The sequence below is a fragment of the Pempheris klunzingeri genome, chromosome 11 (assembly GCF_042242105.1).
Source record: "Pempheris klunzingeri isolate RE-2024b chromosome 11, fPemKlu1.hap1, whole genome shotgun sequence".
NCBI classification, from domain to species: domain Eukaryota; kingdom Metazoa; phylum Chordata; class Actinopteri; order Acropomatiformes; family Pempheridae; genus Pempheris; species Pempheris klunzingeri.
The window spans coordinates 3,619,244-3,634,860 of NC_092022.1; the positions used below are offsets into that span (position 1 = coordinate 3,619,244).

General features: G+C 42.1%; 1 protein-coding gene across 1 annotated transcript in view; it reads right to left on the minus strand.

The window, feature by feature from the left end:
• The window catches only part of LOC139209690 (plexin-A1-like), a 225,830-nt gene that overhangs the window by 93,854 nt on the left and 116,359 nt on the right, over nt 1–15,617 (minus strand). Inside the window, exons 5-8 of the mRNA XM_070839495.1 lie at nt 10,291–10,391; nt 8,555–8,678; nt 7,992–8,145; nt 7,203–7,302 (exon numbers count right to left, since the gene is read on the minus strand). Of these exons, the coding sequence (XP_070695596.1) occupies nt 7,203–7,302; nt 7,992–8,145; nt 8,555–8,678; nt 10,291–10,391 (479 nt within the window). The remainder of the gene's footprint in view (nt 1–7,202; nt 7,303–7,991; nt 8,146–8,554; nt 8,679–10,290; nt 10,392–15,617) is intronic.

Sequence of the window (15,617 nt, forward strand, 5' to 3'; positions counted from 1 at the left end):
GTAATTTTATTACAGAATTTTAACTTAATTTAACAATTTCTACATTTAATAATCTTTATTGTCACGTTCTTCTCATTTTAATGCAGGCGACGTCTGTGCTAGCTGACAGCCCGTTTCATTTTGAGCAATAAATGTTGTTGCAAAATGTTAAAAACAAGATAAAAGTTAAAATAACAGCGTCTGACAGACACTGACGTAGAGCAACTCTAAAAAAAACTCTGATACTTTCTTTCAACCAGAGCAAGTCCTGGCTTTGTAGTCTTTACAACACTTCTGAACTAAATTTCACTTAACTGACTTAGGAAAAGCGAGCTCTAATTACATGTCGCGTCAGTCCTCTCCTCCATATGCTGTCACTGTATTCAATCAGGCCTCCTACAGCTCAACCCCCACACACCCACGGTCTCTGCTCTCCAACTCGCATCCACCCAAGGAACTGAGTGTGAACACGTGGGGTCCATTGTATGTATCCATCATCGAGTTAACACTCACCAGCTATATTTCCACATACGTTCTACTAACGCTGTTCCACTAAATGTCTCTACTTGTGAGTAAAGTCTTTCCTTGCTGGAATAATCAATGTTTGAATTAACATGTCTGTTTTGAAGGCAACATGATGATAAGGTGGTTTTGAAGTAGTTTTGTCTCGGAGGGAGCTCAACCTAAAGCAACGTAAACTTTTGAACGGTAAAGTCAAAGGAAAAATAAATCACAATACCACCTTCACTGTTTGACTGACAAGTGCAAAAACACCACAATAATGAGCCACCACAGGGGTTTGAAACCAGGTCCTCCAAACTGAAGGACAATCGCTCAGCTCACAATGCCACCCTGCTGCCGGAAAAGACTGACTTAAAATTGGATTTCAGTCTAATCCTTGCTCTGCCATTGTCCCTCTGTCCTTGGTTTATTCAGATCTTCGAGGGTTAACTCCCAAATCGTCTGTATTGAAGTGACAGAGTGACAGGGGCTTCATATAGTCAGCTATAAGCTAGTGAGACTACACTGAACTGCTGCGTGAGGTTTAGAATCAATACTAGTGGATTTCCATGGGGAGAAGGGTGGACTAAGGTTATGCTAACAGTCTGATGTTTGTTAGTAGAGCTGGTGATCCAGTTCCTCCTCACTATTAACCCCAGGCTTTATCGATTTCTCGTTGCACTGCGCACACACATTAACACGGGTGTGTATGCATGCCCGTGACTGCAACAACACACTCTCGCAGACTCTCACAGACACTCTCATGCACACGAGCCGTCACCCAAGTTGACATCGCAGCGCTCCTCTGAGTCACCTGGGCAATGGAGACTTGTCCTACAGTAGAGCTGTCAATGCCCGGACAACTGGCTTGGGTAAGTGGCTGCGCTGCTGCAACGTAGTCAATAAAATCCCCTGCTATTTAACAAGGGCTCGCAAGAGAGCCGGGTCAAACGCCTTTTCATCTTCTCCAAGCTTTTGTTCTACCAGTCGGATCGATGGAACAAAGCTGTTGATATGCAAGCGACAGACCCGAGCAAACGTATATGAAAGGAGCGAGTGATCATATGCTCATTTAATTCTGGTCAATGTGGATAAAGCCACAGATGAAGCTGCAGTTCCTTCCTAATTAGGAGCTTAGTCTTTTATCTGCAGCTCACCAAAACATGTCAACATGTGCTGACCCAAATGAAGTATGTCAGTGACCCATTTTGAGGCACGACGCACAACACTTTAATTACTTAATCAGTACTTGAGGTACCTGTAGGCCATTTGTGATTTGACATCATATCTCCTTATCTTTCATGAGGATAGTCTTCAGGAGACAGATAACACTGGCTGCGTTACGTAATCTAGAAATAGGCTTCTTTGTGTTTTATCGAATAAAGGTCCAAAGTGGGCAGCAATAAAACGGTGCTTACATCGTTAAGTTATAGAGCACAGGAACCAAATGAGGCTTTTAGATCCTTAACTGGGGACTCAGATTCATTACCAGATATGATTGCATTTTGTCAAGTCTAAACCCTCAGTTTAATTACACCGGGTCACACGTATTGCAAATTGGAGAAACAACTGTTGCCACAAAAATCAACGTCAACTAATGGTGACGGAATCACAGAAAAGTTCAACTGGCAACTATTTCCAACAAGATAAGTCCAAATGGTTGCCTGTGGATGACGTGGTCAGGGTGTGCTGCCTGTCTCTGAAATGGAGGCGAAAGCCGAACCGTCTGCCCGGAAATGAGAGTCCTTCCTGGGGGCCGGAGCGTGGGCTGGTCCCCTCCCTTGAGTGCCTCCTTTCACTGCATAGATTTCAACCCTTTCATATTGTAATGGTCACGGTGGCCTGAGGCAGCGGCTCTAACCTTTTAGCTGTGTGGGACGCATTATTCCTGACACAATGGGCACAATCTCTGTCTCCTTTGCCAACTTTCTGCTTTATATCTCTCTTTCCCTCTTCGTGCCTCCTTCTCTGTGTTGTCTCTTCCCTCGGCAGCTCTCGGGGAACGTCAGTTTTCTCCCTTGTCCCGCTCTTCCCTCCAGGTCTCTCCCTCCCATTTGTTTCTCTTCATCTCTTTAAAGATGCATTATTCCTCCTCCCTCATGCTCAATTAAACTATTCCAAACCTCTTTTTTAATGCAAATTTATAATATTGTAACAGCGCATGTAAATAGCTTGCAGCAGTATTTCGCTCTACCAAGTCTGTGCCTTCTGTCTCCGCGTGCTCCTTCTGACTGTGCGTGCACCTGTTCATGTGTGTTTGTACGAGAGTGTGCGAGGTTGTTGCATTCACCTTCGAGCATGTCGAGCGGAGCTGTGTGAAGCTGCACACGAGCCCGTCTGGCCGCTTGCCTGCAGGGTACTCTGCTTGTGCATCTGTGCTGATACTGCATGTCTGTGCATCTGGTGTTGCGAGTCTGTGCTACACTCTTACCCGCCCACCACGCCCACGAGGAGAACTCTATTATCGGCTCCTGTGCCTTCTGACAGGCGGGGTGAAAGATTCAGAGGTGAAGGGTGGCGCGGGGGGTGGGGGGGAGTGGTGTATAATATGTGGGTTTATGTTACAGCTGCTGCGGTAATAACTGCACTGTAGTTTTATAGTCCTGCAGAGTCCTGAGGGGGCCAGCGAAGCCAACATCAAAGGCTTAAACAGCAGCACGCCTGTTTATGCAGCAAAGAGAGGAGGGCTAGGTGGGCTGGTTAATCAGGGGTATGGAGCATAAACACACACACACACCTGCGCACTTACACACGCACAAGTGTGAATACACTTCCTGCATGCGCACAAATATGCATAAATAAGCACTACAGAGTGGTTACTTTGACACATCCTGTACGCTCTTTAACTCACAAAGAGTAAACTGTAAAGTACACACACACACACACACACACACACACACACACACACACACGCACAGACATACACACACACACAAAAAAAATGAATCAAAGCCACTGAACTATGCCTGGAGGCCCTGAGAAGTGGCCCAGGTGAGCTCTCTCTCCAAGCCCACTCCATTATGACGATCACAACACAGGCACCCTGGCTCAAGCTAATTAACAGCCTATTACTATGCAGATATATGCGGGGCCAAGAGCAGAGCACAGGCAATAAATGGGCTTGATGGACGAGAGAGGGGTAAGAGAAGGGTGGTGGGGGGTGAGGGTAGAAAGGGCTAAGAGTGGTTGGGGAGGGAAAGACGAGTGAAAGGAGGGATGGGAGAAGAGAAAGCAGACTGTGGTAAGGCAGCAAAGGAAAAGAGGGTCGAGGGGCGAGAGGGAGGGAGTCAGGGAAGGGTGGTGGCGTGAAAGAGAGCGAGAGCAGGACGAGTGCACTTTACACTCCGTATTACTAGTAATGCTGGTGATTCTGGAATTAAAGGTTATTGGACAAATTAGTAGTTTTCAGCGTTTTGGCCGAGGAGCTTCTTAAAAGACAAACCACAGTGTGAATTTATCTCCTTGGCCATTAAAGCTGTAACGATTAGTCGATTAATCAATTGACAGTAAACTAATTGGCAGCTAATTTGATGATCAACTTAGTACTTTATCAAGCAAAAACTCAAAAAAATTGATTTTTCAAGGTTGTCAATGAGAAAATTTGCTGCTTTTCTTAGTTTTACTTTATATGTATTTTTGGGTTTGTGACTATTTGTCAAATCCCGACATTTGATGCGGTCACCCAGGACATCTTTCACTGCTTTCTAATGTTTTATAGAACGATTTACTGAGGAAATAATCGGCAGATTGATCTGTAACAAAAACTACAGATGCAGCCCTCTTGGCCGTAGTTATTTAAATCCTTTGTTGGTTCAGTTTCTAATCTTCATGGTTCTGCACACAATAAACATTAAAAACACAAATGCAAAAAAGAAAGATAGAGCAAAAAGGATATTTCAAAATGATGTAAACATTCGGGCAGGAAGTTACACTGCCATCAATCTACACTTGGCAAGAGAAAGAGAAATCCACTTTGAGTGTGCCACTGATGCATTTTCATTTAAGGTGTATCGACACAAAGAGCAGATACCTAAATGCGGGATGTGAATCTGTGCCAGGTGGAAGAGAGCAGAGTGATGGAGCGAGTGTGTGTGACTGAGCAGTGGATCCCACTCAGCGACTTCAGAGGAGCAGCCAAGAGTCATTTAGGGAATGACATTTTATTTATTTTCATTTAACCTTTATTTAACAAGGCAGGTCAATTAAGAGCACATTCTTCATTCATTATCAGGCCGATCTCACTGCTGCTCTGCCTCTCTGCCCTCTACCCCTCCACTGTTTGTCTGAATTCAAATGAAAATCTTCACTGGCTTTGAAATACAAACACACAATACAGGCTTAACATCCATCCATCCATCCATCCATCCATCCATCCATCCATCCGTCCATTGTCTATACCGCTTATCCTTAAGGGTCGCGGGGGGCTAGAGCCAACCCCAGGAAGGCCTAGGAAAATATCTAATTATTTAAATTAGATATAAAATAGGCTGTATTTTTCTGGTTTATGTAACATTAGGCAGGGGAAGACTAAATCATGCATCATCACAAATACATGATCCACATGAATATAATATGTTAAAAAGATGCTGTTGTCTGTTTTGTTTCCTGCCACGGTTCTTACTTTCGTATTTTTTAAGTGAACTATTCTTTTATAGACAGTGTACCAAGCAGCCATGTAGTTGCACACTTCTTAACAGAATGATGACCACTATTAACACTGTTGACAGCTCTGCCCTTTAGCTGTTTGAGCTCATGTAAGCAATGTTGTCAACTTTCGCCCTAGACGTGGCAACTTTCAAGACCGCCTTAGTGACTTTTATCTTTTTTTTTTTTTAGAGCCTAGCAACAAACTAACAAAGTTGGCACTTTCTCAGTGAATGTATATCTTGACCTCTTAACTTGATTTTAGCAATTACAGCTAATGACAAAGCTAGAGTCCCAGACCTTTTAACTTTTGAATTTTTTAAACATTTAGCAAAAATTCTCCTCTGTCAGTCCGTGAAGTCAATTTGACAAAGCAGCATCTTACAACGACTTACATTGTGAAAGAGACGTCTATAAAACGGTGGATTTTGACTGGAAAAGCGAATTGTTTTATTATCAGACTTTGATCCATCTGTTCCGACAACATTTATAAAGTCTAGAAGAGTCGCAAGATTAAATCATTTTATCCCCAAGTTAGCGGGGGGCTAGCCTGCTCAGCTAACTCTTTGGGTCCCATAGAACATAGCGCACTATGTTTCATCTGTGGAATTGTTTTTACAGCGGGAAATGGCTTTTTGACCTAATGTGCCACTGAGTAACTTTCACAGGAACGAACAGAGCTCCGCCACCAATGCTGTATCCAATTCTCTTTATACATTCATTCTTTAGAGCACTTAACCCCACAAGCAGCGTTAAGCTAATAAGCTTAAACCGTAATATGCTTAAAAATCTGTACGATATTTGATCGCTGTCTGCTAGTTTTTGAGCGCAAGTTACCAACACCTTAGCTGATAATGTTTGGCTAAAGAAACCACAGTTCAACCTCCGGTGTTTCAAATTAAAGATAAGATAAGAGATAAGAGAGACTTTATTTCTCCCACACTGAGTGAAAGGAGGCAGAAAAGGTGCAGATATAACATATATAAAAACAAATACAAATCTAAAAATAAAATACGAGAAAAATAGGAAGTATATACACGAGTGTCTTGCACAGGACATTGCAAGTAAAACAAGAGTTATGTCTTTTTTGGCAGGGCATCAATAGCGCAGCACCAGTTTGCAGCGAGCAGATACCATTAGACAGACAACAGCAGTTTCAGTTTATAGTTTGGCCACCTCCTAATTAAGGTTAATTAGCTACAGCTGAGAGTTGTCCTCGCTGCCAACAAACTGACAGTCGACCACAAACACAACTTCCTCCTCTACACCTCTTTACGATATCATACTGTAACTTTTATTAACCTCTTGGCTTTGGGAATTTGAAAATTGCAGTCTTACAAAGTGCGATGTTGATAGAAAAGGATTAATTGTTCAGCTCTAACGACTCTAACACAAATTATATTTCATCAACTTGAGTAGCATTATATATGTTAAAAAAAAAAAAAAGAGTATCATTCATGATTTAATTGCAGCTGCTCTCTTCATCGGCTTATAGTGCATGTAAAGATAATGTACGTGGTCTCTCTCCTTCCCTGCTCTTCTTTCTTAATATATATAAACATATAACCACAACAGCTGCTCTCATACCAGTGCTGAAAAGCCAGTCAGGATTCTTATATTTAAATTGGGGATAATTCATTTCCAAGAAACATGACTTCCGTGTTTTAGCCACCCGTGCTTGGCTGCCCTTCTAGGTCTTGCATGGTTGGGAATCGATTTATTATTTCACTCACCAGTAGTCACTTCATTGCTGGAGATTTAATTAACTAATTGATTTGTAAAAAGCTTGAATACATTGAATAATGAATTAGCAGAGCTTGCACACTGCTCTCCAATACAGGAGTTATTTGCAGGCCAATATTTTAGCACGATTGCTTTTGGTAAAGAACCTCAGTCACCTTTATGTTGATCAATGCTTTGCACCAGTCTGCATCTTGCTGGTTGTGTGATATCACTGCATATTCAAAACAGCATTTGGGACTTTTTTTAATGTGAAAAAATGGCACATGCTTGGAGAATTTCTCTTTTCTTTCAGCCACCTCCATCGGCTCTGTTTAGAAATTTGAAAATTAACTTACGATTGATGAACGCTGCAGTTGTAGAAGACCAAGTCCACACTGGCAAACTTCTTCCCCGTCTCCTTTGATTTCAGGTACAACTTTATTACACGCTGGTCACCTACAAGGAGTCACAAAGCACCATATTACCAGTGATGTTTTCCTTTCAACACTCTTACGTTATTCCTTTAGTGTACGACAGATCTTATCACATACAGTGACAGTGAAAATGTTTCATGAACCCAAGATCATACCCAAGCCCAGGCAATGCAACCTGAAATGTTAACAGCCTCATTTTAGGGATTTCTTGTCAAGTCCCGTATAGCTGACATTTTGGAGCTACAGTGTTACTGCTGGAAAGTAAGCAGAGCCTGGAGCCCAATCAATAGAAACTGGTAGAGAAGTTATAGCGTCTGTGGAGGAAACAGTACAGCTGTCCACATACATTCATGGGGTTTTGTGCAGTATATTTGTGAATCAGCAGTTTATTATTTTGATAATCACAAAGAAATTGGTGCAGTTAAAGAGCAAGACGACTCGTGTTTAACACAGTTGGATGAACAAACTGAATGAAGCAAACAATTTATGTTTGTGCAGCATCAAGCAAACTGCTCAACCGAAAAGCCAGGAATGAAGTGGAATCATCATCAAAATGTCAGTAATTTTTGTGCAACTTCCAGACTCTGGGTGAATCTAACAAAGCATGTCAAGGTTGACAACCACTCTGGGAACTTCACAGATTAATTCTACGATTCGACATCTAGCAGACACCCTGTATCTTTGTAATGCGGGGATTCTTTTTCTTTTTACCCTGGTCTCGTGTGATGGGGGCCACCTCTTTTGTAGAGGGGGACAGGCAGAAGATCCGGCCGCCGTAGATGCGTCCTTCTGTCTCGACATAGTCCTCAAAGGAGCAGTTCACTCCAGCAGACAGACTGGGCACGTTCTGCGTCTGGAGTACCAGCTGGGAGAAGGAAGGACAGCAGACAGGCGAGGGACAACATCAATTTAAAACCCCCCCATACTTCATTAGTGATGCAGTAAGCAAAGTTTATACTGCCCCGCAGCAAGACATTCCTTCTCAGATAAGTGGCTCAAAAGTAACTTCTCAGCTCACACTCAAAATGATGGACAGATTGCCAGTGATGGTACAAGAAGAAGCTTTATTTAATCTCATTCCACATCTATCTGGCTCGCTTTTGCCGTCCATCATTCTTTCTTCCGTTTCTGCCTGGCAAGCAAATATGCACACACACACACACACACACACACACACAACATACACACTCTGACACATCTAAGCACACACACACAACATACACACTCTGACACATCTAAGCACACACACACACCAATACGCCAATGCATTATACCTGCACTTCTGACATGGTGACAGAAACAGTGTCGGGTTGGACGGAGAGTCGCACGCACTGCTCCACTCTGGTGGTGAAACGCTGCGGCTCCTCTGCTCGCTCGCAGCGATCCTTCCTCGAACATCTACAGGAGGAGGATACACCACAGTCACATTTCCATTCAAAAACCTTGATACAATTTAATTCAGCTTTGTTTTGCATATTAAATCCTTGTCCTTGTTTGGGTAAAATGCATTTTTTAAAGAATAATGTGTATTTTTTCATATTTTCATTCTCGGCTGTTTGCAGGCAGCACAGAATCATTGATTTCAGTTGTTATTGAACAGCTGGTGCATATGAACAACTTGTACAGCTAACGGGCTCAACACACTGTGCTGACACCAGAAATTCAGCCCTTCTTTTTTTTTTTTCCTAGTGTTGTGCATGTACTTGTATAGTATGCAACTTGGGGTTACATTAATCAACATTACTCTATGGTTTACCACAATTTAAGAGCACTTAAAAATAACTCTAAGGCTGTCTATCATCATGACAGATACAAAAAAAAAAAAAATCATATTATAGCACAGCTGTCAAACACAGAGCCCCAATACAAAGGCAGAGTGGAAAACAAATGGGGCATAGCACAGCATAGAAGTCTCACTTGCATTAGCTGATTGGCACCAGCTGCTCATTCATGCTTCACCATCAGTTGCTCATTCATCAGCTGCTTGGCAATCAGCACAGGTGTCCATGGTGGCCTTTAAAACCTGACACTTCCCAATATTACCCTGATGATATGCTCTTTTCTGATTCTTTGAGAGCTACCTCATAGTGTAGAACCATTTCCACCACGTGTTAACTGTACAAATTGCCAATCCCTTGACACAAGTCCATCTGGCTGAGTTAGTAAAACAGGTTTATGGAATGCAGTCTACCAAACAAAAAAAACAACAACAATGTCCTGAGCACCGATTACCTGATTAGGGAATTTGAACTTGCCAACTGGATGCTGATTTGAGTGTAAAGGGGTCAGTATGAGTCAAAGTCATGTGTTTGTGTCCCTTCCACTACATCTCTCTGATCTACATCTCTCAGAATTGGTGCGGCTCTGATCAGCATCTTTCCAGAAGTGACTCCCCAAACATCCTGACCAGTTCACGCACTGATTGTCCACATGCAGGAAAGGTTTGAACTTCTCTCTTAAATCTGTTCCTCATTCAACTATTTCTGTCACATCTCATATTTACAAACGAGTGCAACACCATTAATACCTTTGAGGAAAGACTAATATTACTGTGTGTATTATTATTGTGTCCCTCTCCACGACTTTTCACCACTGAGAGAACTGGATGACTCAAAATACTTTCCCCATCGAACATGGTCGGATGAAAACTTTGTAAACTAGCTACTTACTGAGGCCTTAAGTCTGACTAACAAGTCACAAACTGGAGACTCTGCATAGATAATCCATCATACAAATGGATAAGCAAAAAAACAGTGATACCATCTGCAGTAAGAAATATATCTCCCCGAACACATTTATTAAACTATGAGGGAGACAGATTTTTATTCAAATATTAAATATATATATTATCTAACATTCCATGTGTTAAAACACAGATGTAATGTCCAACAGGTCAAATAAGATCTGCACATGTGTCCAAACAGATTATAATCAACTGCAGAGCACCCATTTCATGTAACCACTGGAATTACTGCATGGCTACAACATAGTAAACAGTATGTGCACTTACACGTTGTGTAGCACACACCAACCACAGTGAGGGTCTCCGGATCCCAGGCAGGCGCCACAGGAAGTGTACTGCTCACAGCTCTCCACCGGTGCACGGGTGACCTGGAAATAAAACACACACATGCACAGGAAGACTGGTTAATATTGCACATGAACTGTGGTTTCATTCAAATAGTCCTTTGTGCTTAGGAACGTTCCTAACTTAGTGAAACGACCCTGAAATATTTAGGAGGCAGTCGTGCCAAGAGCTGTTTGAAATCTCTTCATGCTAAGGAAAGAAGGTTTTTATTGATACCAATGCCTTAATCAATGTTTACTTATATTGTCTATGTATCCGTTTGCACCTTTGTAAATGAACATGCCTACATTAAAGAAACTGTAGTATAAGTGCAGTCAGATTCTCTTAGCTCCACAGTTGCCTTTAAAGTCTCCTTCACATTTTTCTTTTCCATTGAGGTCAAAGAAAAGTGGCTATTAAACGATAGGACATCGGTTTTTGACTGCTCAACACCACCTCTCTGCACCGCACCGTCAAACAGCTCATATAGGCTGCGTGAACACAGGATCTACCAGAGGTGTCCTCAGCCTGGAATATGAGATTAAAGGAACAAGCCCACTGTGACAATCAGAGATAAACAGCTCTGGTAGTGCAGCGTGCAACTCCACACTGCTGCATACAAGGTTAGCTGGAGGGGGGGGGGGGGGGGGCAGTAGAGGTTTAAACACACGTAAACACACACAGGTCAAGATTACACCCTCTGACAAACATCTCTCTGTAAAGTACTGTGTGCTGCCCACAGTTCTCCCATGAAGCAAAAATAACCTGCTGAAAGCAAGCAGTTTACTTCAAGAGATGCTAAACAAAATCTAGAAAGAGTTAAGAGCTCACAGCTTTCCACTGGAGCTAGAAACCTTAAATGTTTGGACAAGAAAAGGTGGTTGAGAACTAAAACATGCAACACCAACATGTTTCATATTGGTGGTAAAGACATTCCTGTCCCCCTAAGTATGAAAAAGTTGGTGAGTCCTTCACTTTTCATTCAGCACCATCACTAGGTCAAAACTTGAATGTGTCCAATACTTTGGTTTATGACCAAATAGCTGCAAAACTAATGACATTCCCACCAGCCTCAGCTGTACTTGGTGTTAAGTGCTAATTAGAAAATGTAAGCATGCTACCCTGATAAAGCAATGCTGTAAAAAGCACTCTTAGTCTTGATAATTAAAATCCTGTTTTACAAATGCATGGGACTGGGGGTGCATTTGTTATAAAAGCATTTGCCAAGCAGGGAGGGTGTAACATAAAGAAGAAAAAAAAAAAAGGTCAAGTTCCATTATGGGAATTCAACATATACTTAGGAGTAAAAGAACTGTCAGGAACTACAAACCTTCACTCAAATAGAAAAAGAAAATACCTGACCATCATTAATATGTTATAGTTGTCTCTTTTCCCACATGGCTGACACATTTCTGCATGAGCCCTCATCACAACATAAGAGGACCAAGTTTGCTTAATGCCTGTGAATGTCTTGTGAAGAATATGCTATTGTACTTGACACCGCTGAGATAAACATCAAGGATTACTCCTTTTGTCTGCTAAATCTCTACCGGCTGCCATCTGTGTGTCTGCATGACTAAGATAAGATGAAACTTTAATGATCTCTTTGGGGAAATTGGAGAACTTGGGTATTAACAAGGACATCAAACAATGCTGTCCAAACTTACCTGCCTCTTACACGGCAACCAAAGAAGTACCCATGCATCAGGGGAGAGAGTGAGACAGAGAGGAGTTATCGCTCCTAAGAAGTCCACTTCCACAGATAGCTGTCTTTGCTATCATTAAACAGACATGCTTTCTGTTGCTGCCTGCATTTTAACCATCCGCCATCTGTCCGTGCGATTATCAGGAAGAGTTACCTTGAATCTCACCCAGTTTGTAGAATACTCCGCAAAGTTGTGGAATTATCCTTTAAGTAAGCACTTTGAAATACTTTAATTATACCTGTACAGCCCTCAGCTCTACGCTGCTCTCTCTTAAATCTCCAAATCACCAGTGTATCAGCACCCATGTGTTTTATCTCAACGTGTTGGATGCAGTTTGCCGGTGACAGACGGATTGGCAGACAGGAAACCGCCTCAGGCAAACACACCCACAGACACACGCCAGTGAGAAAGTTACTATTTGGACCAAACTGAGAGTTTGAGACAAGTTTTCTGGGGCAGTTGTTAAATACTTAAATACATCACTGACCACCCAAGACACGTTGCCATGCATGAGCACATGCGCACACACACACACCTCCAGCTGCCTCAGTCAGGTGAAGTACGACATCAATAACACTGCAAAGGCAGGGGGCACTCCAGGTGAGCTGGAAGGTGGTGAGGGTGAATTCTAATGGCAGCTGCAGGCGCAGCAGTGTAGAAACCTTCAAAGAGGAGACTCTACCTTTATGCCCCGCTTTTTTTTTTTCGCTTCTCTACCTTCAAACAGTAAATCAGGCTCTTTTCATGTCTTTTGCCTGAACAACCACTGTATGATTAATCAGACACAGATCCATGTGTTGGTGGCCATGTCAGCGTACGCCTCAAATATGTTCATCCTCCATCCTATCTGTTATTTCTCATTCATCTAGTCAGTGCATTCGTTTTGAACTGATCACACCTTTTTGCATTTAAAAACTCATCTTCCTCATTCTCTGTGTCTCTCTCCGCCAGTACCTGCTCCTGTCGTAGCTCATGAAAGCAAACTAGATTCTAAGTCTACATCAAAATCTAACATGTCGGACAGAATTTTGCACTCAGTCTGCAGGTGAGACACCTTTGATTGGTTTGTTGGGTGTGTGTCATTTTTCTCTTTTGACAAATGTTCAAGTCATATTTTGGTCAGAGTCATAAAGGACACATGTGAATACTGATAGTTCTGTAATCAAATCATGTACGCAACATCCCATCACATAATCTTAGGGATAAAAAACAGATTTGCAAACCAAGAAAGTGACTTGACAAATGATTAACTGGTGTGTTAATATACCAGTGTCAGTAATGTGTCAATAAATCTTTCATTGTTTCGTTGTTGTTGGCCTTTGTCATATATTTTCATTAAACTCCATTCACATGGAGTATGAGCATTTAGGACAGCTCCCTTTCGTTCCTTATGTGATGTTATTTAGCATCCCTAGACATCTTTCACAATGACACGTCTGTCAACTAGATGCCAGTAATCGCTTCATCTCCCCCTGTGTCACTCTAATGTACAGTTGGAGACAATAGCTTATGGCAGATGCATCGCATGATAAGAGTAACCTGCATCTGATAACTATTATAATGCTTCCATTACCTTATAGGACACAGAAAAGCGGGAAATTGCAGTCATTACTTGTGCCTGAACAAATACCATGTTAGTAATACTGCCTATCTGATAGAGGGAGGAGGAAGAAAAAAACCGTGTCACACTCAAGCACAACAGCCAGGGAGAGAAGTTTATTCAATGGGGTTTTGTGGTGGTGGGGCGGATGATGTATTCCATTGGAACAGTTCAATTATTGAGTTTTAGAAAACAGATAATGGGATGGGAAACGGGAGATGCTCAGCCAAAGACTCTTTGTCTTACTGAGGTGGCTAGAGAGAGTGTGTATGTGTGTATGTGTGTGACAGTAAGTAAGTGTGAACCACCTATTTATATTAAATATGGCATTTTCATCCCTGGCCTATTTACTGCTGCAGCGGGGAACACATTCATCTGTGGACAGTGGAACGAGGTGGGGGGGGGAGGACAGGAGAACTAGGAGATGAGGTAGTGAAAGATAGAAAGAATGAGATTACAATGACAAAAATGTCCATTTATCCAATCATTTTAGTCATCAAACTGATGATAGATAGTGTTTGTGGACCAAAAAAAAAAAACCTTTCAGTGGGATTCAGATGCTTTTTCTTTCTTTGTCATGTTTCCAGAGGGGAGGAAAGAGGCAGAGCAGAGGAGGCGATTGGGAGGGGGGGGGTTTATTACAAATAAATAACAGCTACAAATGAGCCTCTCTCATTTGGGTCATGATAGAGAGGCTCTTAATTTGCCTCGTGGCGGATGAGAGAAAGGGGGCGGGGTGGGGTGGGGTGGGGGTAGAGAGTGGCCGGAGGGGGGTGAGGATGAGGGATGCAGGGAAGGATGGATGAGAAAGACACACAAATGTAATTGCAACTGATGTTTCATTCCCCATATGGGGCCCGTGTGGTCCCAGCGAGCCGCAGCTATAGGCCCAGCTGTAATTGTCCCATCTGTATAATATGGGGGAGAATATAAGGCACTATCACAACACAATGGGCTGATGGATGGCTCATTCTGCCAGTCAGTCTGATTTTAAGGCTGTCATACAAACACGCACGTAACCAGCAGCAGAGTGCCTGCAAATATGTAATTTATGGTATGCACATTCTGACATAAAATATTTGCACATAAAGATGGTCTGCACATGTGAGTTAATAAACTTTACATGTGACTGTGAATTACAATATAAATGAGAACAAGCATGCCGGTACACACACTCTGGATAGAAAAGCTACCATATGAATATACACACAGACACACACACATAAAAGGTGCGTAATAAATAATGGCAGGGTTTAAAAAACACACAGTAGTGTTTTCACTGGTTTTTCTTTAATGTTTTATTTCTTTATTTATCAGCTTGTCAAATTTCCTTCATTTTTTCCTCCTTTCTGTGCCTTTGTCTTTCTGTTATGCTCTCATCTGTCATGAATTTGGCTGGACACACCGAAAAACACAACAAATGAGGCCATAGATCACAAGTAGACACCGTCAGACACAGCCTTGGAGGAAACAGACGGAGAGGAGAAAAATACAGAGCCTGGTAAAGAGAGGATCTCTCCATCGTTATCCCTTAAAAAGACACTCTTGTTTTCATAAGCTCTCTAATCACTAGGGGGTATTAGCCAGGTATTAGTCATATCCCAACAATACTGTAAGTGCACAATTAGAAACTTTAGCAGTTTCATATCCAGAGAATATGTGGACACTAAACACACCTTTCACTGATGTAAAACGTGTACAGTAATCCTCCTCAGTGCTTCTCTTTCTCACCTTTCCCCTTTTGGGACTGATAACAGGAGGAAGGTAAATGTGTGTAACTTTACTGTCCTGTATTATAAGGATCAGACTATGATTACAGTGGGCAATTTTCACTTGTAAATATGTAAATATGTAAATATACATCCTTAATAGTAGTGACAACACTAGAAGAAGAAATCACACTATCTGTAATACTTTGACCGTCATTCTCTACCCGCCTGAACTAACATTAAAAGAATTGGTTT